This window comes from Phaethon aethereus (genome assembly GCF_964289735.1).
Source record: "Phaethon aethereus genome assembly, chromosome: 3".
Taxonomy (NCBI): Eukaryota; Metazoa; Chordata; class Aves; order Phaethontiformes; family Phaethontidae; genus Phaethon; species Phaethon aethereus.
In genome coordinates this window covers 124,739,625-124,765,471 of record NC_138576.1, presented here as the reverse complement: position 1 = coordinate 124,765,471, position 25,847 = coordinate 124,739,625, and the positions used below count along the sequence as shown (strand labels likewise).

The 25,847-nt window shown below is 40.9% G+C and overlaps 1 protein-coding gene across 1 annotated transcript in view; it reads left to right on the top strand.

Annotated features, from left to right (window-relative positions):
- The window catches only part of PLCB1 (phospholipase C beta 1), a 398,958-nt gene that overhangs the window by 94,532 nt on the left and 278,579 nt on the right, over positions 1-25,847 (top strand). Inside the window, exon 3 of the mRNA XM_081998073.1 lies at positions 16,742-16,810. Within this exon, the coding sequence (XP_081854199.1) occupies positions 16,742-16,810 (69 nt within the window). The remainder of the gene's footprint in view (positions 1-16,741; positions 16,811-25,847) is intronic.

The following is a 25,847-nucleotide window of genomic DNA, read 5'->3' as shown; positions in this document are numbered from 1 at the left end:
AGTTCTGCCATTTTGAGCACGTATTTTCTCAAGAAATCAATCTCATGTTTAATCTGCTTTGATACTTAATTTGTTTTGCTGCTGCAGTAATTGGCTACGGTTTGCTTATCCGTAAGTTGCAATTGTAGTTTGAGGGTAATTTCAAGTCTAATGGAAACCCCCAGCTCCTTTAGTTTTTTTAATTGGCCGCGTTATTCAGTTCTCCTTTAATTGAGGTGGTAAATAGTTTCATTGAGTATACTGAGACTACTGAGAGAGATTAAGTCTCTACCAGCCTGAATAAAAACTTATTTTAAAGAATAGATAAACACTGTTAGAATTTAAGAGGCCTTTCTGCATTGAAAGAGGGAAATTCTATCTGGACTAACATGTAAACTCAGATTTTCAGAGAAATTAAAGCTGTTTCTGCAAATTTTTATGAATGGAAAATTGTATTTGCTTTAGGAAAGGAAACTGGCATGCCATTACGTCGCTGTGTACCCACAGTCCAAGAGCAGTTGATATGCAGATTGGTATTTAGAGTCAAGTTTAGAGTCAGATCCTAGAGGTTATACTCCAGACTGAAAAAGAAGTATAAAGTTTTACAACATCATGTATCTGTGTGTGGGATTTTCTTTGTTATAGAAGAAGCAAATTTTGTAACAAGAATACATGTAGAAGATGTGGAAGAAAGAGGGTCACAAGTCCCTCTAGGGTTTTTTTGTTTGTTTTTAAGACAATTGCTCCATTTATAGCAAAGCTCTTAAAAGTCTTCATACATGGGAACAATATCAGAAGACAGTAAGAGCCATGTTTATGTTAAGTTTTTTAAGTTGGGGTTTAGGGTGTATCAGCTGGTGCCATTGAAGAGTCACAGCCAAGATGTCTTTTTTTAAGTTTGGCTTTGTGCTAGCTAATTGCTTTGCAAACGCTCTGCAGTGAAATTTAGAGTTGCACAAACTTCTGTAATATTAAGTCATTGGCTTGAGTAAATGAATAAGATCACTTAACACTTCATACATAATGGGAAAAGCTCTTCTGTGGCAGCACAGACTTGGATTCCCTTAGTTGTACTGACTAATACCTCCAGGTCTGGTCCAGTGAGGCTAAAACCGGGGTTACTGGAAAGCAGCTGTTTCACATACCCAACGACGGTGTGAGGGTTTATGAACATTTTATGTTTGGTCGTTAAGTAGAACATGTTCACTGCAGTCACCCTTGACCCTTCTGTGAGAAGCTTTGTTGTTTTGCCACTGGTGGTTTCATTTAAAACACCCTGCAAAAAATAAGGGAACATGGTGAAATGTGGCCTGTACTTATTAGAGTTTGCTCATCGGTACCCAGGGAAAGATCATGAGAACCTGAGAGTCTGTTTGTATTTTTCATTGAATACGCATAAAAGCCGGCAGATACGTGCCTAAAATCTCGTGTGTCCCTCCACACATCACACTCCATGTTTAGTCTTGTAATTCCTGTACAGGAGCTTGGATTTATACCTATTAATTTAAAAAACATCAAGTATAACCTTGAGTATCACAGTTGTCATCATAAAGCTGCAAGAGTTGACCACAAACCATACAAATATGACCTTCTAGCAAGTTCCTGTTTATTTGCTCTCTCCCCCGCCACGCATCTTTCAACAGGCTTAGCTGTCAGACAGTTTCTAATTTTGAGTATCTTGTGTCATCAGCCCTACTGTCCTGATCTACAGCCAGTCTGGCTATGTGTTATGGGAGGGATTTTCAAGGGTGACCAAGCTCCAATTAAAATTTCATCAGGAGAATGCCTGATCTGATGTATGCATGGATTAAAATCATGGTAGGTGATTTCACTGACCCTAGCCTCTACACAAATGGCATTCCCTTTCTTCTCCTAGACAGATTTGTCCTTTCATTGTTGGTTTTCAAACCACCATTTTTCTGGGGGAAAAAAATGATTGTGCTTGCTGATTTTCCTCTGTTTACTTCCCATAACTTAAAAAAGTTTCTTTCTAGATGTTGACAAAAATAGCTCTTTCTCAGTCTATGTAATTACTGAAAAAAGCATCCATTTTCTAAGTCTGCCAGGCTTTTTTTTCTTCTTATAACTAGCATGCTTTTACCCATTAATAGTACTTTCTGTTGTTATTTTGGAGGCTGCCTAGCCTGCTTTGAAAGACATACTAATTCTTACACTTGATTCTTAACAATAAGTTTATTACACGTGAAATTTCATTTAGAAAGACATGAGACACTTCTTAAGAAATTACTTAGGCTGCAGAGTTAACTAGTTAGGAGCTAGGAAATGCTAGACTATATTTTGGTTTCCTTATGCCTTTTGAGAGTAATAATATGAACATATATTCTCTACAGATTTTTATATCTCTTATAGGTAACCTGGGAATTTCTGGTGTTCTAGTCTGTCCAAATTTGCCTATGTTTTCTTGGGTCTGGTGGAAAGAGAACTTGTTTGACTGTTAAAATTCAGAGGTGTTTCTCCAAGCAGGAAGGCATTAGATCTTCCCACGTATAAGTAGCCGTTGATATTTTAGAGCGTGCATAAAACATATTTTCCAAATTATTTTGGCCCCCATTCATCTCCTTTGGAGAGATGTGCCTTATTCAGAAATTGCAGCTTCATTTGAGGAAATTGGTAAAATCACCCTGGCTGCTACTTTAAGAATAAAAACAACCAACCCACCCCAGCCCAGGCAATCATCCAGCAGGATTATTTCATTCTGAATGGTTAAAACCTGGCAAAGAAATGAAGAGCTGACATCCAGGTCTTAAAATGGAGAGTGCTGGACAAGTGCATGCCGTGATACTGTTTTTCTGATAATATGAAATAGGAATGGATTCAAACCAGTCTGCCCGGGTGTTAAATTCCCTTCACGGTTGCAGGTTGGTTGTGCCCTTGGAAACTGCCCTCAAGATGTTTCAAAAACGTAGAAATTATGATATTGTGCTGTACATCTTGGAAGCTTGGGTATCTCAGTTCTGCAGATCGACAAAGTATTTGGGTCCTTATCTTCTGTTGCAATTCCCTGTCAGGATTGAGTCCTTTGATCCTTTCTTCAAGATGTGTCTCAGTCAACTTCAAGAAGACAAACCTTCTTTTGAAAAGCCAAGTATTAGCATGCTGCTGCTGTTGGGGAAAGGTACTTAGAATAGAATCATAGAATAGTTTGGGTTGCAAGGGATCTTCAAAGATCATCTAGTCCAACCCCCTGGCAATGAGCAGGGACATCTTCAACTAGATCAGGCTGCTCAGAGCCCTGTCCAACCTGCCCTTGAATGTTTCCAATAATTGTGCTCCAGAGAACAGAACGGAGAACATTTGTGGGGGAGAGACCAGAAGATTGCAGTAAAACTAACTGCTAAATAAGGAATCATCATTAGATGACTTTGTGTTTGCTGCTTTGCATTTAACTCCACATACGGTAACAAAATATAAACAGGAAAGAGCAAAGACTGCTCCAACAGGAGATAAAAATGTCTTTTTTGCCTGTGTGCTGTCAACAAGTGGCGAAAAGTGACGGAGAGAAAAAAAGCCCTTATAACAGCCCTAAACTGTTACAGACTGCGCCAATGAAACAAATGCAAAATTATGAGTATTTCACGGCATGACCGAGTGTAATGCTGAACACAACCCGCCATTAGCATGCTTAAGGTGTAGGCTGAAGTGAGTCCCTATTAAGAAAAGCATGTTCTTCAGTTTGATTAAAGAGAAGATGACCTAATCTGTCTAAGTGTCACCAAGTTTTTTGCTGAATTATGACTTGGTTACGTTTTGTGTGTGCGCCTTTCATGCTCAGAGCAGTTGGTTCCTGCAGGAGATAGTAGCTGATAATTGAGGCTTGAGTGTGGTGTAGGGCAAAATATTTTGGGAAACATGGCTTGGCAAGAGCTCAAGGTCTTCCAGCAAGTTGCCATTGACTTCATCTTTCTTGTGTTTGCAGAATGACCCATATATCCTCTCTCAGTGTAAATTCCAATTTCAAGTACAGCTGCCAAGACTAGAAGAATTTGAGACATGCACATGCAAATACCTTAAAAAAATAATTTCCCCTATCTATCTAGGGATTTATAAAATAATAATGAAGAATATTATGCATTCAGATTAATAGTAGATGAATGTAAATTAAATCTTCAGAGATTCACCCACTGATTTTGATCTGGGGATTGTCTTTTCTTTTTTTTTCTTTGATTTTTAAAATGCACTTATCCATAAACCCTGGGAGCATGCAAAGATAATAATGATTACAGCTTGTACAAAATAAATTAGCAAGAAATTTTTACTCCCCTTTAATTAATTCCCTAATAAATACCGAACAAATAACTATGTCCTAAACTCACTTATATTTACAAGGTAAGCAGCAAATGGAGGTTATAAGGGAAATTAAAATACGGCAACAGCAGGTGTAAGTGAAATGGGCTGCAGGAAGATGGAGTGAGCATTCCCTGACAAGGAGAATCATTTGCCAGTGCAGCACCGGGAGAAGAACATGGCCATTGAGAGTTGCTGCTGAGTTACTGCACTAGGAACTATGTACACCTGAAGAAGCAAAATATGATTTGCCTAATGACAAACCAGTGCTTTCTTATGCTTGTATTGTGTGCTCACCTGAACGTTTCTTATCTGTCTGGCTGTGCATGGACATCTTCAGCTGATACTGTTTGGGTACTTCATCCTCCTTTAGAGGAGTGAACTGTCGAAGATCTGGTGAGGAAAAGCTCTTCCCTCTGCAGGTGCAACTTCTGCAGCTTTTTTTCTGATGTTCACATCAAGAGCCCAGGATAAACCTCCACTGAAATTGTTGGCGTATCAAGACCTACAAAACAGGCCACTTACGAATTAGTGTTTAACGAATTATTCTCTTACCTGTCCTGTAGTAACTTTATAGATAAACTGTATGGTGATTGGAATAGTGAGAAATCAAGGATTTAGCTGTAAATAAATACAATTCCTTTAGGTCTATAGTATAGGAAAAAATTTTCTATGTTAGTTCTATGGTTTTGGGTATTTTTAGTGCATGTATTATTTTCGTATTCAGAAACGTGTCAAACTCCATTTTAAAAGTGATTTTTGCTTTCAGTATCTAAAGAAAAACAGTCCTATTTTTGCCCATACTTATTAGAATTTATATAGCTCAGTTCTTATTTCTTTCTAGATTGAATGGCTCCTCTTCCTCTGAACTGATTATACAATGCATAGATTTATAAACAATAATCATACTCTTCTTAGTCTTCCTTTTGCTGTTCTGTGGAAGCCAAGTTCTTTTAGTCTCCTCCAATAAGAGCATACTCCCACTTCTGCAATCACTTTTGAAACCTTCTCTATACCTCCTTCAAGTTAAATTCACCTCTGAGTACTGGCGACCAAAGTTTTGGATGATGATGTGTTGATTTTGGCTCATGTAATTAATCAAAATTCAGGGAGAGATGATGTTCAAAGCTTCCTGTGCCAAGAAAAAAAAATTACCAGCTTAGAAATGATCTGGCTGGCAAACTCATGCGGTCTCTTTTGGGTTTTTTCGGGTTTTTTTTGTTTTACCTTCACATTATTGCAATCCTTTCATCATATCATCTAAAGCTTTGTCCATCAACCTAAAGTGCCTACAGCTATTGGGATCATTTCCCTTCCTTTCAAATTTGTAAAATGTAGATGCTTCAAGTTTTCTTCAGTCTCCAGGTCAGCTATGGATTAGATGCAAGACCAGGATGATTTATTCAAAACCTCAGTGAGAAGTCTTCATCCTGTAATAACAGATATGCTAGCAAAGTAACTGATCCCAAGAGATTTTTTTGTTCTGGGCAGAAATCTTGACAACATGTTTTTTTAGTGCAGTTTCAGCTTTAAATACATCCCAGAAACCAAACCTTGGACCCTAAAAGCATGAAGTGCAACAAAAGTCAATTCGTGAGTTTTCAGCTGTTGTCGTTAGTACTTGAGCGTCATGTTATAGCTGGAGTCTCCACTTGGAAGTGTGCCTGGACCGTGGATTTTCCAGTTATTAATACGTGCCAAGACCTTAGCTAGATGTGTTGGCAGGAGTTTACTTTGTGCTTCTGTACAGTTTACAGTTGATTATCCTTTTACCTTTTCCTTCCACGGAAGTCACAGGCATGTTAAAAGTAGGGCATGTATTGCTATGTTGAGCCTTAACCTTAAAACTCCTTGTGCTATGTAGGGAGCAGAGCAACTCCAAGATCCTAATCTCTCAATTTTGTTAGATTTAGATATATAAAAAATATTTATTGTTTTGGTATAAAGAAGCCAAAAGCTCTGGGCTGTCAACATGAATTAAATGTGCAGTCTGCAAAATCCTCCGCAAAAAACAACTAGTCAGAAAGAAAACCATTCCAGAAAACTATAGTTCTGCCAAAAACACCCTCACCTGCTGAAGACTTTTCTATAAACCTATATTCAGAGCCATAAATGTGTTAGTATTCTTTTAGATGCATCAAACTTATGCTGCGTGAATAGAAAAGGACTTCTATAGAAGAAGTTCAAAGGACTTGATCTTGTTCTGTCTTGGAAAAATCTTCTGTTGATTGAGGAGATTTTCCTGAGGGGGAGCTGCAATGTCAGGTGCGGTGGTAGAGTGGTATGGGGCAGTAGGCAGGTACAGGCAGTTATACAGCAGCTCTTCCACCTGAGATGACAGTCTCTGCTTCAACTGTTCACTATTTGAGGCACTCTGCTGAAAATAATAAACTTTACTTGCTTCAAAAGGAAAACCATGGTCTATGTAGTCTGTGATCCCTTGTCAGCGTGAAATAATGGCACAAGAACATCACGCCCAAAATATGGTATGGCCCTTTCTGGGAAGGTGTTTAATCACCATAATCACACATGATTATGACTTTTAATATGAAAAGAGAATTTTCTTAATAGAAATACTACTTTTTTTATCTGCTGCTTAAAACTTCAATTCACTGTACTTTTCCTTGTGATTCTAAAGCTAAAAATTGCCAGGTTATTCTCAGTTATGTGAATAAAAATCAGTCAAGTATCATTATGAAGGCTGCCTACAATATGCTTTGTGTTTTCTTTTGAAGCAGGTCCTCCCCACACACTTTCCTCTTTTGAATATGGTTGTACCTCACCAGTTCTTTTTCTATTGTTACCCAGTTATGCGAGTGGGACGAGCAGCTCCATGAGAGCAATTTTAGCAGAATCAAACCAATTCCAACCAGTACATCTAAGTGCTTGTGTCCATGCAACAACTTCTGCCAGCCGCAAGAAAACCAAGTTGTTTGCATGAGAAACTTCTAGTTTTGAGCCGTGGGTGTGCTTCTGTTGCCCTGAAATGAGACACAAGCTCCCCATTGGTGCAGGAATTCCCGTTGTGGTGCAACGTAGCATGGGATGCAGCTTCTAAAGGAGCCTTGGATAAGCTCTTTGAAACATTTAAAACAAGAAAGCAACCATACAGCTTGTCCACAGCTGACTGGCCATGGCACATAGCATGCTCTAATGGGAAACTAAATGACTGGGGACCCATTTGTTGCTCTGTCGGGGACTGATTTCTTGCTTGGTTTGTGGCGCATCACTTGTAACTACGGTTGTCTGTGCACCAGTTTCTCTAAAAACATCAGGTTCCTGTCATTGTAAAGCTCCTCATTCTCGTGTAACAAGCTTGTATCCAACTCTGTTGCTCCAGGGCACACTGCCTTTCCTGGAAAGGTAGAGCACTGGTAGTTAAGAGTCCAGTGCGAAGGCAGAAGTATGGCAAGGGGACCACACTCGGAAATACTTTTCCAGCTTTGCCACTGTTTTCCTCTGTTCTGCTAGGAGATGACTTCGTATACCCATTTCTCATTTCATCCACTGATTGTCCTGTGTATTTAGGCTGTAAGATTAAGGGTTGTGGCTTGATTTTGTGGAGTATATACTGATACTCTGACTAACAAGGGAAGTAATTGTTTTTTATATACCAAGCTGAGCTTATACCACATCATGCACTGGTGACTTTGGACTAGAACTGTAGCCTTGGCATGACTGAAGAGGGGGCAGACTAAAGTTTTATCTGTTGTTATGGAAATTTTCTGTTTTTCCAGGGCATGAATTTTAAAATCTCAGATGGTTGCTGATCATAATGCTCGGACTCTTTGGTGTGTCCTTCACCCGTTTGCACCGGTCAGCTTGCTGTGATGAAGGCAGGTAGCACATCCTAACCTCTGCGAGTTTTTCTGCTTCCTGACTATTTCTTTGCACTAAGACTTGCATTATGAAATCTGTGCACTAGTTTCTAGACTGCTTAACCATAGCATCTGTAAATCCAAGTAAATGAAATTTTCTTTAATGAAGCAGCAAGGATCTATATGCATAGATGCAGAAGACTTGTTTTGCTTTCATTATTAAAAGGGTACTTAAAATTCCTTCTCATTTTTTTTCCCTAATAGCCCAGTGCTTCATATAAACTGCAGAGTATTTTCCCTGTACTAGAAAATGTTGCTGTTCTATGTATCCAGGGATACATTGAGAGACTGAGCGTTATTAAGACGGTAAAAACTTTTCAGTTTGTGGCTTACACTTCTATAGGAGTGCTTGCTATAAGGCCCGTTTGGTAGGGATGTCATATAACTTGGCACTTCAGGAAGAACCTGCAAGCAAAGAAACCTTGCAAGGTATTTGAAGCTCATTCCCAGAGCAGTTGAGTCAAATGATAAATACCAATTCTTGCCTTGCAGCTGCTGAGGTCCTCCAATTCTTTTTGAGTTAAGAACAAGTTATTAACTGCCTGATAAAGCCTAGCTCAGGTTCAAATTTGCAGATAATTAATTTTGGGTGGTAAGAAGTCATTCTGTTCAAGTGATTTTTGAAAAATTTCCATTCCCTGTGATACCAAACCCCTTGAAATCCTTTGCTTGGAGAAGATCATCCACCACCCAGTTACAGTTGATTGTAGTTGTGGTCACTTCATCAGGTGCTTTAACCGAGAGTGCTGGGAGAGGTGCTGGGGGACACCGTTATACCTGGCTCCCAAGTGCATCGCTCTCCTCCTTGTCTAACGAACCGTATTTATTTACTTGCAGAAGGCAGAAGAGGAGAGGCTGAGGAAGCAACCCAGGGAGCTTCTCCGGAGAGGACAGGCAGGGAATTCACTGGGCAGGTGGGGGTCAAAGCCGTAGTCTGAGTCTGACAAAGCACTAACCTTAACCATTCACTTACCTGAATTGGGGCTGAATGCCGTGAATTTAAAGAGGGCAAGTGTCTGCCTGGACTATTTGTTCAGAAATGCTAGCCCACACCTAAGGCGCTCATGTGGTCAAAGCAACGTTTAAAACCATCCCTTCTTGTTGGCCAAGCTGCTGCACTCTACAAAAGGAGCACATCTACGTTCTTCCTTCTATCTCTATCACTCCCTGCCTCAGGGGATGCCTCTTAGCGCCGTAAGTAGCACAAGAAATGGCAGAGCACGTCCACCAACTCTGTGGGAAGATGTAGCGCTGATAATGACAGGCAGCTCCCCACTTAAAATAATTCCTGAGAGAGGAAGGTTCAGGACTTGAACTTCCCTCGTGTGTATGGTGAAAAGTGCCCAGCCTCATGCTCTGAATGGGCCTGAAGTGGATCGAGCTGTGGTGATTTTCTGCCAGTGTTTACTGGACAGAAAGGAAGAGCTTGAAAATAAGTGATTTTGAGTGAAGTAGTGGAGGCAGCAGAGTGTTTTCTGTCTCTTGCCCTTCAGGAACAAGCTGTGCCTCTCGCTCTTTATTTCATTTTGGATGCCAGAGTGGTGGATCTGTTTTGGGCTTTGGATTTTGTGATTAGATGTTTAGAAGACAGAGAATTCAGGAATCGCTTTAACCAAATTTGAACATACAACAAGTTTTAATAACCCTTTGGGAAGCCAATGGCTAATCTAGAAATAAGCGTTCGGATTAACCTGTGCATTTCTTCCATGGTTTGAATGCCGAGCAATCGCTTCCTCATACCTCTGTGAGGAGAGCTTCACCTGCAAGCAACTAGAAGAGGTCTGGTTGTTTTGGGCAGACTGTCGAGCTATAGCATTAATGTAATGGTTAAAAAGGGTAGGTGTTGAACTTGTGAAGAACAACTTTATGCAGGAAAAGACTTTGCTATTGTCAGGGAGAGTTTTACCATTGACTTCAGGGTGTACGTGCTACTCTGCTGCTTGCTTATTGACACAGCAGATGATTTGGATGCCTGATAATTGAATTGTGTGCTGCCAGGAGGAAGCATGGAGACAGTTTCTCCAGGGACTGGCTCTCTCTAGTGGGATGCAGCTTATGAATTGCATAACGAGGCTTTCGGGGAAGCGCGGTGCTACCTTAGCTCAGCTCCAATTAATGTCACTGACAGCCTTGCTATTTCTTCTTGTAGCCATTGATGCAGGTTTCTGTGAAATCAACCTCACCAGTCCTCCGCAGATTTCCTTTGGGATGAGGAGACAAATCACTGTGTTTCTTTCAATTTATTCTTAATGATAATGGGGAAAAATATGGTTTAACAGGGGGATTATATACGACATCCCCTAGCTGTGAAAGCACCCTTTCTAGATTAGTGCTAAATGTTCATTCTCACTGCAGAGGATGTCAGTCCTGGAGTGTGGCTGATTGACCGTCACGCTGTCAAAATCTCTGAAGCCTGAATGGGGTGTGTTCTATAAATGGTTGTAAATTGCTGCACTTGCATAAATATTTACTCTGAATCTATAGGGCCAGCTACTTCTTAGTAACAACCAGCATAACTTGTTCCCGATCAGATTCAAATGTTGATCTTAGTATTTTCTTTCTAACATGTTGGAAGGAAATTAGCAACTCATTTATTTTAAATAACATTTTTAAAATGCAAAATAAAAATAAAAATATCCCAGAACTGCATAATTTTTTTTGCTTCAAGAAATATTCAATACTTTCATGTTCAGAAAATGATAAAGTGGAGTCTTTCTATGTTAAAGAAACATTTCATTATGATTAGCTATTCCCACAGAAGATGTTGTTTAAGTCTCCGTTGGAAGTTTGTTTGGGCAAAATGGCCTTTTCGCTTTAAAAACTTTCACCAGATGTTGCCATCTAGTAGCACTAAATGGTGCTTGTTTACAAACTTGGCTTAGTTCTTCAAAGTTTATTTTGCCAGTGCTGCCTCAAACTTTGAAGGCAGTGTTGTGTCTCCTATTAGATCGACTGGTAATATTTAGAAGAATTAGATAGGCTTTCAGGTTTCCTCTTCAGATTTGAAACTAGAGGCTATGTTTGAGTTTGACTTTTCAGAGTTTAATTAGTTGTGCATCAGTTAGACCTAAACAGCAATGGCTACAACAACATGACTGTGAGAACTGTGCTCCACAGTTGCTGGCGGCATGCAGCAACACTTCATACAGTGCGAGAAAAGGAACATCCAGCCAGAAGGGATGTGGAAATGGAGGTTGAACAAACATAGGTCAGAGCAACACATGACTACTCAGCCACAGTGAGTACTCAGAGCAGAGTTGAATTATTTCTGTTAGGGATATAAGTAAAGTAACTAGATATCTGAACTGACTAACTCATGCAGCTGTTGTAATGCACACCCACTTTTGCTATGTCTCCTTGACATAGTTTTTGTGAAATTCTGTAGGACGCTTGATCCCTCTCTCAGCCCGCCGTGCTGCCAGTGGTTCTTCGGCAGAGCTCTCCAGCGGGATCGGTAAGGAATCCTGCTTTGTAGCTGGGGTTACGTCACGAGCAGGTTCCCAAGACACTGTGATTCACTTGGCATCAATTTGGGCAGTTTAAAATAGGAGTGAGCCAGATCTTCAGCTGGTATAAATTGGTGTTACTATATTCAGTTCAGACGGGCCTAATTATAAGTGCTCAAGCAGTCACTGAAGGTTGCACAATCTATTGCTTTTGTGAGTGTGTGCTCACCCATAAAAGTGCGATTGCACAACATAGCCCTATATGAATGCGTCTCTGTCTCAGCTGCTAATTGAAAACAAACATGGTAGGATTAATAATTCACTTCTCTGGAATTTCTATATTATAAATTACTGGGGGGATCTACCAGTTGCGTTAAGAGATGTTACTCTATTGCAAGATTAATAAGTCCCAACAGCAATGACTGGAGGTCTCTAAACAGGGAAAAGTTGGACTTGCAGAGGTTTTTGATTATTATGTTTGTCGGGGTTTTTTTTTCTTTTTCCAGTTGCTATGGCTTTTGCGCCTTGTGCAACACAGGGTGTCGTTTCCAAGCCTGCACGGAGGAAGTCAGTAGCAAAACTCCTGTTGACTTAAGCAGGGGAGGGCTTGGCCTGTTTTGCTGCACAGGAAATAGGGCATTTTTCTGTCCGGTACTGAAGTGTATTTTCCCTTTACAAAAGTCTGTCTGCATTGTGCAATAGGGAAATGGGAAATTGTCTTTTCTCTCATTTGGGAGGAAGTTGCTCTCTGTCCTCTTAATTAGTTGTTTGAAAGATGAAAGCAAGTGCCCAGGGGTCAGGGAATTCCAGGAGGTTTGGTATTTTTGAACTAAAGAACTTCTAAGAAATGGCACATTGTGAATTCTGATTTATCCAAAACCTGCTGAATGCTGCCTGCGGAGGCACTTAACATGGATGCATGTACTGCTTTCATCTACTTAATTCAGAGCATAGGCTATAGCATCTATCAGACTATTGCTTCTGTTGACCTAAACATACATATAAAATGTATTTATGGAACCTGGACCATTCCTTTCTGGTATTGGATGGTGGCTGAGACTTCGGACTTTATTTGCCTGTGGCTTCCGTAATTACCACCTAGGAGAGAATCCCACCAAATTAAATGGTCTGGTCAAATAGGGATATGAAAGAATATAGGGATAGGATTATAAAACCTGTTTTCTACGTCGGAGAGGTAGCATGGCAAAGAGGTTAACAGTGCAGCAAGGCCATAAGATGGATGTTCAGGGCGTCAACCTTTCCTACAGCCATGCCTGCTGATCTTTGTAGCCCCTCAAAACTCCACTCTTCCCTTTTTTTCTTAGACTGTACTTGCTAGGTCTTGGGTCCTCAGGCTTTTCCATCTTCTGCAAGTGGTGTGGTGGCATGCAAGTGGCTTGAAAGAAGTAGTCAAAACTGCAAAACAACCCTGTATGTCCTCATCCTCCTCCATCCGGGAGGATGCAGACCCAAGCAGGGTTGTTCAGGTTCCTTATACTGTCCTTGGTGGTGCTGGTCATTGCCGTTTCCTTTTCTGTGTCTCTCTCTAATGTATGTTACTCCATTTAAAAGGGTCTTTTTATGTTTGTGTTGTGGGAGGTCTAGTTGCACTTTTGTAAGTGAATAAATGATTAATTCTGTTTGTTGGGGTTTTTTTTTGGTTTTTTTTAGCGAAGATGCCAGACCAATCCAACCAAAAAAACTTCTGAAATTCAATCTGTGTGTGGCTCAGCATCTTTCTTTGAGATCCATTCTTTTCCAGCATCTTTCATTTCTCTCATGTGTTTGCTGTTAATGCCTTTATTTTTAGTGCTTGTCAGTCCTTTCACTCCACAAAATCTTATTTTTATGATATGCTCTGCATGTGCCCATAGCTTCTGTAAAGCATTTAACAGTGGGTCGGAGACAGATTTGAGGCGTGAGTAGTATTTGTTGTGGTAAATACAACCCCTGGCCTTTCACCCCAAAGGCCATGTTCTTGTCTGATAAGAGCAAACCTGGGCACGTCCACCCTTGCTGAGTGCGTCGTCCGTAAATCTGAAGTGCCATCGTCTCCGTGCTCCACTCTGCACGTTTGCTCTGTGCTGTTTCTGCCAATGGATTTTCAGACTGTCTCTGCCCTGCCTTGGCTGCCCTTTGCTTGATGCTCACAGAATATGCTGGCTCTCGGCCCTGGTTTTCTTCTAAATTTCTTGCCTTTTGTGCAGTGTTGTCTGATCTCCTTTTCTGTGTAATTATGTCATGACTCTTCTGTTTCCTGCCTTAGTTCTTGCTCTGAGTGTGATAATCCTGAATGTAACTCTGCCATATTTCATTATTCTCACTTCTGCCGGTACCTAAATGGCCACATGCATTAACTCAAAGATAAGCCCCTCCAGTGAGCCTTTTCCCGGTTTTATTTAAAGTTGCACCTGCTGCCATACCTGCACACATGGCTGTTTTATAGTGCTGCTTTGGCTCTTTTTGCTCTGATTTTATATATATTTTTCTATATTTATATATATGTGTGTATATATAGTTTGTGTGTGTTGAGCAGCAAGTTTGCCTTCCACTACTGGTATATCCCAGGTGGTAACATGATGTAATTGGCACTGTCGTGTTTCACAGGAACTACTTGAGAGGGTAACAGTCATTCCTTTCTCCCAGCACATCTTTAAAACAAAAGGGAGGGGTGACAAATCTGTTTTGATTGACAATGTGTAGCATCTGCACGAGCGCTAGGAGTATCATGCTGTATTTTGAGATGCAAATGTGGCATGAACTAGATTTCAGAAGTAGTAAAATACATGGAGACATATTTGTACTACTGCAGCATCTCTGGGACTTGAGACATAAATTCCACTGAGAGAGGAATGATATGAATGTGGGAATGTTATGGTAAAACCCAGGGACAGATTTGTGGCTGGTAAAAATCAGCATTGCTTTTTTCACCATTGCAACCATTTCCCTTTGGTGAGGAGCTGGACTCATCCAGGCCCAGAGAGCAGTCACGCTGGGAGATATGACTGCTAGCGCTTGCTGTCGTCTGCAATTTTTAGATATTCCTTACGCAGTTGTCTCATTGAATAGTGAGAAATTACCCAGACTTTGGGGCAGTAAGGACTTTTCTACTCTTAAGAGTACTGAGCTTTTCCTTAACTCCTGGTGTCAGTTGTGCTCCTGTCGAGCAGGATAAGGACCAATGTCGTTTAGATCTGGAAGCAAGATCAGCTTCAAACTGGACCTGAACATTGGTTCACAACCCATCAGGTGCTCCTGAGCTGGAAGAGGGACAGCTGTAGACAAGCTTTTTTGTCCATGTGAGAGGCTGCAGCACTGTCAAAGAGTGTTTGTGTCCATATGCCTTATGTATTGGTGTAGTTTGGGTTATTTCCCAAGGACATTTACAAAATACCACCTTTTACAACCCTACCTATATTTTTTCCTAATCCCTGCAAGTTTTGATACCCTTGTCCTCTTTCAGGCAAGTATGAGACAAAAATAAAGATCTCCAAAGTCCAAGTTTCCCCTAAACAGGCTAGATGAAGAGAAGGGAAAAAAAAAAACTTATGCAAGTTCAGCTGCCTTTATAACAGAAGAGAACTGGGACTGATATGGGGGATGAAATGGGATGTGATGAATTCATAGTTGTGTGAAAATTTGGTGGTAGAGCTCATGTCTTATTAGACAGCAAAGATCTACAAGAGCTGTGCAGTAGTGGGTCCCTTAAAATGGAAAGAAGTAAGGATACAAAGTAACTTGTGTCAAAATAACATGTCCATGAGAACTTTTTTTTCTTTTCTCTTTGGAATTAAAAAAGAAAAAAGTAGCGGCTTTGTCTAGCACAGAGATTTCAAATTCTCTGCACAGCATTTGCAATTACTACTTGAAGGCTGAAATGCATTGAACTGGTGTAGCTCTAATTGCAGTGTGGTCACATTCCTGAAGTACTTTATACTATATTTAGTATGTAATTTAGCTATGCTAACATGGGCTATTAGTCCAAATGCTAGTGTAAATGAGGCAGACAATATAAAGATGTGCTTTAAGATTGTCAAGTAATGCTAAATTAGGTCAGATGTTCTTGCCGTGTCTCGAGGACAGTTGGTGTTGCTCCTGGGAAAGCACACGTAATGCCGCATGGATGTGCGTGCTTGCGAGGGAGCTGGCAGCTGGGAGTCGCGCTGCTCCAGCATCCTTCCTCCTTCCAAATGCTCCCTGCCCATAAATGTTAAGGCATTCGGAATTTGTGGATGTTGCCACAGGATGAGATTGGGGAAAATCACATTGGCTGGAGGTTATAATTTGCTGTGTGTTTGGAGAGAGGTGGCTACCTGGTGCTGATCCCGGCGTGGTGGGGGCACCCTGCTGGGCTGGCACTGGCAGGTGCACGCAGGGCCCCATGGGCTCGGCATAGCCCCCATCCTTCCCATGCTGCCAGGCACCGGCAGGGAGGGTAGAGACCCAAGAGGTTATCAGAGAGATGAGATTCTTCATGTGACACATGTATAGGGGAGGACAGGAGGTTGCCTAACAGAAGCTGTCATCACATGCCAGTTTTGTTCCAAGTATAGCATGTTTTATATAACCCACAAGTCAAGAGTAATGTATGAACTATGAAATACTTGTCAGAAGTACATGGTTTTTATTGAGCAGTAGTCACTAAATTCGTTAGAACCTGTTATCATTGTAGATATAACACTTCTTGGGTTTTATGGGCGCTTTTCAAAATGTTCTGTCAATAATAAAGTAGGTTTTCTGTTGCAGAGGCAGGGTTTTCTGTCTGCACCATTGCCTTTTTGACACTGTGACTAGCATCAAAATGCTAAAATTGTATTAAAAAGAAAAAAAAAGCACAGCAGCTGGTATTTAGTGATTCAGGAAATAAGCTTGACTCATATGGCTTCTATATATTCTATATGTCATAAGAGACCTGCACATTTTTAAGGAAACCAAGTTAAGTGTCTCAGATCTTAGTATTGTGATTATAATAGCTTAAGTGCACCAGAGCACTCCTTGAAACTGTTCTCAGTTTGGACAGGCGTCATTGCAAACAGGCAAACCACTGACAGATGTGGGAAGTGGGGCACTGTTAATGCAATGAGGCTTTTTGACTAATGTAATAATTACCCACCTTGCAATTTTTCCTTTTAGGAGACTGAGCTGCTAGATATCAGCCTTGTCAAAGATGCCAGATGTGGAAAACATGCCAGAGCTCCCAAGGTAGGAATTTTCGCTGTGTGCTTACATGTTACATTGATGACCTAGATAAAATAGAATGGGAATTATTTGCAAGAATTAAAAAAAAAAAAAGTTCCCTTAGCTAACAGGAAGTATTTTGTCTTTCCTCCATTTAACGGTTTCTGATGAGAAGTGTTACGATTGTTGAGCTGTTGTCATTTCATTCTGTATGTAAAATGCTGCTGGAAGCTCTGCTGGCAGTGTGGGAACAAAAATCCTGGTTAGTCAAGGTAGACTTACACAAGTCCCTGGCTTCCCTGATGGCAAGGAGCTGATAGTTGTTTAGGTCCATGTTGCATTTTGTGCTGCCTGTTTTCCTCTTTCAGTACTTCTTGAGGCCAGAGAGGTTTTTCTGGGTTTTTTTGTTTTTTTTTTTTTTTAAACTGTCATCAAAGAGGTCAGGGTATCAGCTCCCTTAGCTCCACTCTGCTCTATTGCATTCTCCTTTTCTGTCTCTAAAAACAGTAGGTTGTAGATATATGTTCTCTCTGGTGTTTTTGTTTGGACAGACACTACACATCTGAATAAAAACCAAAGCACTCGGCTCTGGAAGCAAGATAGTGCCTCAGGGAATCACAGGAGTGACAGGGAAAAAAGGAAATCTCCTTAGGGGCCTGAAAGTATGGCCTTGCTGCCACTTAGCCACAGTTGAACTGGTGGAGTTGAAGCAGCTGAAAGGAATTCTTCTACCCTCGTCTCAGGGGAGGAAATGGCTGGGTCTGGATGGCTGTGGCTTTCCCCGAGCCTTCCACTGGGCACCCTCTTCCCTGCACCCAGCCCTCGGTCAGGGCATGGCCCTATGGGCTCCTCAGCCCCTTGAAAAGGTGGTTTCTGTGTGCCAGAATGCAATTGTAGTTATCTCTGAACAGACTATTCAAATTTGGCTTTCAAAGCTTTCCATGTAAGTGCTGGCAGCATTTTAAAGGCTGAGTTATAATTGAAATGCAACAGAAGTACTTTATGACATCCACATTAATACCAAATGAGTTCACCATGATTAATGGTTTTATGATGAATAGCAATAAAGTATTAACAATGGCTAGAACATTATTTTAAAATGCTACCCGCTTTACAGAGGACATTCATGTTCTTCTAACAAAATGTTTTTAGCTAAAATTTATGCATAGCTATTGCCTCAGTGACTTTTATTTATTAGGTTACATAAAGGCTGTTTTTGTTACAACATGTTACGGATTTGACAGCAGTGCCATTAAATGAAGGGTATGAGAAAATCCTGACTTTTAGGGTGGTGAAATGCACCACCTGTGTGAATGAGTTTGCTTTTTGTCATTGATTTGTGTGTGGGCAGAATGAAAATAGCACCTGGGTTGACTGTTGATGGGATCTTGCAAATGGTGTGAAACAAAACGCTCATTTTGGGGCCAGTCATGTCGGTTTTGCTTTGGTCCACATTGTGAGGCTGAGGAAAGGAGTGTTGAATGCAGGTGAACGAGCACTACAGAAGCCCTGTTTGTGTCACATCCACAGAAGATCTAGAACTCATATAGCAGCAGGAAGGCTTGGCTGTAAGTCAAGCAGTTGCAGCTTGTGATTGAATGGAGGTTTCTAGTAAAAAGCCTTGTATATTGGCTGAAGAGAGCAACACCACGTATGCCTGATACTTGCCAAAGTTCCCAGCTTTTCAGAGGTTCTTTTCCACAGCTCTGCTTCCAGGTGGGAGCAACCTGTGCTCTCAGGTGAGCATAAATAATGAACTATGGTTCATGGAGCATGCAAAGAAGCCATTCACAATCCGCTCGTTGCACGGTAAAAGCGTGATGTGCGTGGTGAGTATGTTGTGATGATGAGTCTGAGCTGTATCCAGCAGAATGGCTCTGATGTGGCTTAGTGGTACCTGCAGAGCCTCTTGCCCTGTATGTAATACAGCCTGCAGTGTAAGCTGTAGATGCAGATCGGAGTTTAGCTGCCTCAGCCACAAATACTTCTTAGTGCTATGGCACCGCTGAACACAGGTTTATTAGCTATCCCAGAAGTTAATCTCTTGTGATCTGGTGGGATCACCATTGACATGGGAACTTGCTTCCTGCAGTAGCCTTGCCAGTCGGAAGGGACAACATGCTGTTGTGCATTGACGCATCTGTCGCTGGAAAACGAGGTTTAGGTAATTTTCTCTCTGCCCATAGTCTTGGACAATTTATACTGTGTTAGGGAACTTGGGCAGTTTATGCATTTTTTTAAATCTATTTTCAGAATTCTAAGAGTAGTTTTCCTCTGTGGGTTGTCATTAAAAACTTAAAAAGTTAATGGAAATCTTTAAACCTCATTTAGTACATTTCTGATCTAGTGCTACCTTTTGATAGAAGTAAGTGTCATCTTTAATAAGCCTTGACTTTTCTTTTAAACATAAAAATTTTTATTGATTTTAATTTTTATACTCAACTAAATTTCACTGTGATTAACGACACCCATAGTAAGCTACCAAAACCAGTTAGGTGTGCTGCTACAGAAGACGGTCAGCAAGTAATGATTTTAGAGGACTATAAGCAGTCATAGTTACCAAAAAATTCTTTGCCATCACCATCTGGAATACACCCTTCTTCCCCATATGCTGCCATATCCACCAGCGGGGACGTTTCTTTGGTAGCTTAATTAATCTACCAAGCTCTAGGTCTTTTTGATGGCTAGAAACAGAGTCTGTTCTCATGCTGCATTCAGTGTACCTTCTGCACAACCATCAGCATTCTTAATTTCTGAAAGAGAGAAACACAAAGGCTTTTTCAGTTAGTTTCTCTTTCAGCCTTGTTGGTTGACATACGCTTTTCAAAATATTTTTCTGTAAGTCCAGACATATATATATGTGTGTGTGTGTGTGATTATTCTTGTATGTTTGTTGTTGCAACTTCTAGTCATTATCATAAGAAAAAAAAAAAAGCAAGCTTTTTAATTCTGGAGAAGTTTTCAGCAATGAAGGATAAACAGCCAAATGCTTTATTTCTATTTAGAAGGCATTGCACTCTTTTTGTTTTATCCTATTTCTCAGTGTCCCTAAATTTGTTGAAAATGTATTAACATTTTGCTCTAGTAATGAAGTCCAAGCTATGGTTTCTCTTCTGTAATGCTTTGGCTAAGCGGGCAGGGTCTGTGCTCTGAAGAAAGGTGGTATTAGGCACGCTAATGTTTTGTATTATTCCCTAGGGCATACTGTGTGTGTGAAAAAGGGCAACGGTAGACTCCAAAAACAGGATACATAAATGCACTTAGGCTGTGGTACATTGTTCATAAGCTCAGAGTTTTTTCTTTCTGTGTTTCTCATCCAGGAGGTCTGGTTCCTTTCTCAATCCCCTATTATGTTTAGCCTCAAAAGGTCCCTTGAAGGCACAAAAGTGCAGCTGTCATCCTACAGGCCTTACATTAAGGTAGCATGAGGAATGAGCTGAGATCTCCTTGAAGTCAGTGTATTAGCACTTAGGTTGCAGTCATGCAGGTGGTCAGCTCTGCTTGGCACTTTCCAAAGCCATTTCTTGAGCTTCTCGTCTGTGATGACTGTTACAGTCTCTTGAAACCTCTCCTGTTCTTCCCGTTCCCTGGAGACTGAAGAGCAGAGCACCATCACTATTCCTGGCCATGACAGCAGTGTATGGAAATAGGTCAGAAAACCACCTGCAAAAGAAGGACCTTCCTGAGGAAACCTCAGGAGTAGTTACCCAGAAGAGCTGGCTGAAACTCTGTAGAGTAGCCTAGTATGAGACCACGGTCCTAGAGCCAAAGGCATAGTCTTATCAGCTGGTGGTAACTATTATGTGTGCTCTCACACTTCAGGCTACTGTAATGAATTTGTGACTACCCCTGAGAAGTGCTGTTACCACCATATGGATGGTGTAAAGCCTAGAGCCTCACCTCCGCTCCTCTGGGTGTAAGAGTGGCTTTGTGTTTATCCTTCTAGGAAACTCAAAACTTGTTTTCATCCTTGGCAGTGTTCATCATTTTCTCCAAATAAATGGTGCTCAAGGCTGGGAAGACAAGACAAACTTGGGAGGCTTGCACAAGTCTCCATCCTACTTCGGATGCCTAATAGCAGCCAAAGGAAATCTGTGTATTTAGGGGGTTAGGTAGACCCTGTGGGTCTTGGGCAGAGGGTCAGAATGGTTTTACAGCAAAGGAAGTAGGGCATAAAGATTAAAAGTTACATCTGTCAGAGTGTTTAGGCATCTGAAAATAAGCCTGTGTGTCTTTCATAGGAGCTTAGGTTTCTAATGATGTAGAAGGGAGATCTTTAGTGGGTACCGAAGCACTTGATGCTTGGGGGATAAGAGGATCATCCTCTGACCCAAAATCAGTAAGTAGTATTCTCAAATGACCCTTGTGTTACTGAGAAGCTTCAGCATCGCCTTCTTTTTCCACATTCTGTCAGGGATGAGTCCTTCTGTCTTCAGCTGCTATTTTCAGAAATGATAATAGAGTTTTCTGTCTCAATGCAATATACATGCAAAGGCTTATTCTTTGGAATAAGGGCAAATCTCAGGCAGCACAGAGCACTGCAGCAGATCTCTAAATGAGAAGAAAAATGAAAGTTATGTTCTGAAGAGAACAAGAAAAGACTTATTAATTGTGTATGTTAGGAAAAAGTGCCTGAATTAAAAATACAATGAAATTTATACAGAAGTGAGGGAATTAAAAGATGATTATCAGAATTTTGCCTTTTTAGTAAGCATTAGAACCATTTAGGGAGGGAGCAAGAGAAATTTTGAGAACAGGAGATTAATATGCAGTGCTTAGTTCTTCCGCCCCGCCTTCGGAAGGCATGACTGACCATAAATTCAGTGCAGCGTTTTGAAGCGTGGCATGCCTTTTCTAACAGCTTTCAGAGGCTCAGAGCTGCTGCTGGCATCAGCAAGTGTGCAGTGTCAGGATGCTCAGGGCTCACGTTGTTTGTATTTTGAAATGCTGAAGGAATGTGAAAATCATTAGTTGCGATGAAGCAATTATTTATTTCCTTTTATTCGCACATTACCTGGTAGCACACTCTTGAGCTTTGTTTTGATGTGCAGGCTAACAGGGAGACATATTTTCCCCTGTAAAGTTCAGCAAAGAGGTCTGCAAAATAACACAACAAGCAGTGAAGAGAAACCTTCATTTTTGTACAATGAGGCACAGAAATAGCTCTGAATATTCGCATACCTTCTGTGAAGTGTGGAAGTGCCACTCAAAAGAGCGTCCGTGGTCTTAAAAGGAAGACATAGCTAAAAATGTCATGCAGCAGTAAATACTGGTGAAAGGTTAAGTAGTGAAAATTTGGCAGCTGCAAGCATGCTCACAGGAGTAGGAAAGTCATACTTTTTACCATCTTGTATTTACTTTAGCCAATAACAGTTTCTATGGAAACTAAAATCTTAATGCAACTGTATAAGTGTTTTTAGTAGCAAGAAGAAAGATCAGGATGAGTTGGCAGGAATAAGGAAATAACCCCATGGCAAATGTTCATATTGAAAACTTTTGATGCATTTGATCAGTCTATTTCCCCTCAAAGATACCATACATCATTCAGCAGGAAATGAATGTCTTTAAATGACATATGCTACGGAACCTGTAGGAGATGAAATTATGAATGATGGAATCACTCTAATGCCAAAATGTTTATAGAGTGTAGTCCCCAATTTTAAAAACACTTGTGGCTCCCCTGCCCCAAATTTTCTCACTTTAATGAGAAAGCTCTACAGAGAAAAATAATTAAGCTTTTTTAATGTCATAAATTTGCCAAGACCTCAACTACTATTAATATCATTAGCACCCTCTCTGTTTTTAGTGGATTTTATTGAAATGCTCAAGTAGAGTGAGATGATTTCAGGAGTATCTCAGCTGTAATTAAAAAACTAGATGCTTCTTCCTCACTGCAGAGGGTTTGCTGGTTTCTAACACATCTGTAGAGAAAAATCAACATTTTATGAACTAGACGGGCTCAAAAACTAAAAGGAAAACTAACAAGTCTAAATAATTATTTAACTGAAAATCTGGTGATTTTCAGAGAAGTGAGGATGTGCAAGTCTATTTGAATTGTCAGAGCTCTCAAGACTGCCGTCTTCACATCTGCTTCTATACTGTATTGAGCTGACTTCAAATCAGCTGGATTTTGCTGACATTTGGGTAAAATTTATGCAGAGAAGCAGAAAATAAGACTGCTGTCTGATATGTTGTTAATAATCTCCTATTTCTTTCCTTGTTTTTTAACTTACTGCCTGAATTTACAAATGTAGGTGAGGAACTTTTTGTGAACCCACTCAAAGCACACATACGCAAATAAATAAATCATAGATAATGCTTCGTTGATTTGCCTCCGAATAAGGCACTAACTTCTAATTTACGAGTCCAATGACAAGAGTCTGTCCAAATAAACCTAATTCAATCACTTGATTTCCTTACGGTATCTGAACTTACATTTTTGCTGGCAGCCTGTGATTTTTATGGTCAGGTTGTTTGTTTTTCTTTTATCAGGAGAACAAAGGAGGCCTCTGTCACTTCTGCAATATTTGAAAGATGAACAGTTATTAATTTCTTTATGATAAAGTGCTGGGACAATTATGTTGTGTTTAATAACCACCCTAATTAGACTACATGTGGGAAATGGCAGATACGTTCTGCTCCCCACCACCACCCTTTTTGGTCCACTCAGTAAATTTCCTGAAAAAATCAGCTGCCTACGTGGATCACAGAGGAGAGCAAGAAGCCTGCCCTTTGCAGCATTGACTTCTGTTGCTCTTCCTGTCTCAAATGCTGCTATCGCTGTTATTTTTATCTGCTGATAAATGCACGTTCTCTCCCTTCAACAACCTTGGTGCTAAATTAGAACCTCTAATGTAAATTGTGCCTAAGCAATGTTCTATTTCTGCCAAAAAGAAGTAAAAATGGAATATGCATGCAGCTCAGCTTCTTCCCACTCACCTTAGGGATAACAGTGACATCCTTGAACATCCACTCCTATGTTTGTTCCTCTACATGATGGCATTTTTCATAATAATGATTAAGTTACATAAACATTTTCACTAGATTGAGTTTTACTTTGTTAAGGAAGGTTAAGATTAACTTGTTTGGATGACATTTGACCAGCGTTCATGCGGTCACAGTTGTAAAGATGGAAAACTGCAAGTGGTTGAAATGCTGCAAAGAATGTGGGAGCTGTGGTCACTGGGAGAGCAGGGGAGTTTTGCCTTGGACACCCTTGGGGGACATGGCCCTCGCTCTGCCCTCTCTGCCTGCTTCCCCGCAGCTTGGCGTTGCCTCTCTTCACCAGGCTGAACGGGCTCCTAATGGCAGCCAGCATCTTCCTCTCTGCCACATCTTCCCTGCCAGTGAAGCCTTGCTTCAGAAAAGGTCTCCCCACTGCCCACAGTGAAGTCCTGCTGCTTATTCAGGAAAGAAGGCTAGTTTTGCTATGGCTAGGATACTTTGAATTTGGGTGGTGGGGTTTTTTTTTAATCCACTGAAAGTTAATCTCTTTAGAGAAGAGTCTCATCTCCAAACACAAAGCTGTCAGTGCTGCTGTCCAGGGAGCATGAAGAACAAGGCTTCACTTCTCCATCACCTGGAGAAACGTCACCATCAGAAACATTATTTGTGCTATTCTGGAAGCAAAGCAAGCTTCCTGAAAACACAGATGAAGCCTGGGGCACTAAGTAGCAGCACAGTAGGCATTTTCTTTCTGCTCGATCGGGTCACAAGTCATGTCTCAAACACGGTGGCTTGCTTAGTGGAGTGGATGAGCACAAGTGCTTTGCACCTGCGCTCTGAAGCCTGCAGAGATTCCTCGCCTGCCTCGGAGCGCGGTTCACTTGGCTGCTCGTGCCTAAGGCCGAGGCCACCTCCGAGACGATCAGCATCCCAGTGCACCACCAGAATGGCCCAAACTGGTGAAGATGATTTTATTTACAACCCTCTAACTGTTAGGGAACTTGGACCTTTACAGAAGTTTTACAGTTGATGACAAGCTTAGCTCTGTCTGGCTAGTTCATCGGATTCGCTATTTACTGACATTCAGAGTATGGTAGAAAGCACAGGGTTTTGTCCAAGGCTTTCACTATGAATCATTGCCAAAAAGATTTAATTTTTTTTTTTTATTTCCTCACTGATGGTTTCAGTTGGCTTTCTGTGCTGCTTGGTGTTATTTCTGTGCTGCTTAGTTGTGTATTTTTCTTCATTACATTTATAAAATATACATCTTCTTTTTGTTTGTATACTTTCATGCCAAAGTATGCAGTACAAAGTGTGTAACAAGCAATTCTGTGTTTTAAGAAGCACACAGGCATCTTATAAATGTGATTTTAAAACTTGACATTTAACTTTGAAAAGGTAGACACTGCTCAATTAACTATGTGATATTTGAGTTGCTGAGAACACCAGAATGTATCAGTAAAGCTGTACTTTAAATGCTACTGGTGAAGATGCTTTTGAATAAACCTGTGTGCATCTCTTTTTTTTTTCTCCCCTGTCTTTCCGTTTCCTCCTTTAGTATGAATTCTGTGTGATTTTGAAGAAAGATTGACAGAGACAGCTTTGTGTGCTCTCAGGCACACATAATGCTCCAAAACCATTTTAAAATCCATACATAAGCCACTCTTGTGAGCTTTCAGGCTGCAGCAGTGAGGGATTAAAGTTGCACACTGGAGGGCGTGGACTAATCATGTAACTGAGCATGTGCTTCATGCAGATGAGAAGTTCAGCGCTACGGTAATATTTCGTGTGATCACGTAGTTGATTGTAATCACCTCTATGCTGTTTCAGCTTGGAGGTTTAAATTCCTCTTCTTGCCTTTCCCTGCCACGGGATAGGGCTCACAGAGGGGAGCTGAGCTGCGAAGTGGCATCTCTCGGCTGGTAGGTACCACTTCTGGTGAGCCTTGCGGTTGCTGCTGTTGGCAGCCATCGCCTCTGCGCTTGGGTGTGATGGTGGTGTGCTGTGACCAGCTCACCTCGGTGACGAGGCCATATCCAGTCTCGGCAGCTTTTTGACAACATTTGTGTCGCTGATCAATAATATGGGACATGGATGTCTTATTCCTGCCTTCCCA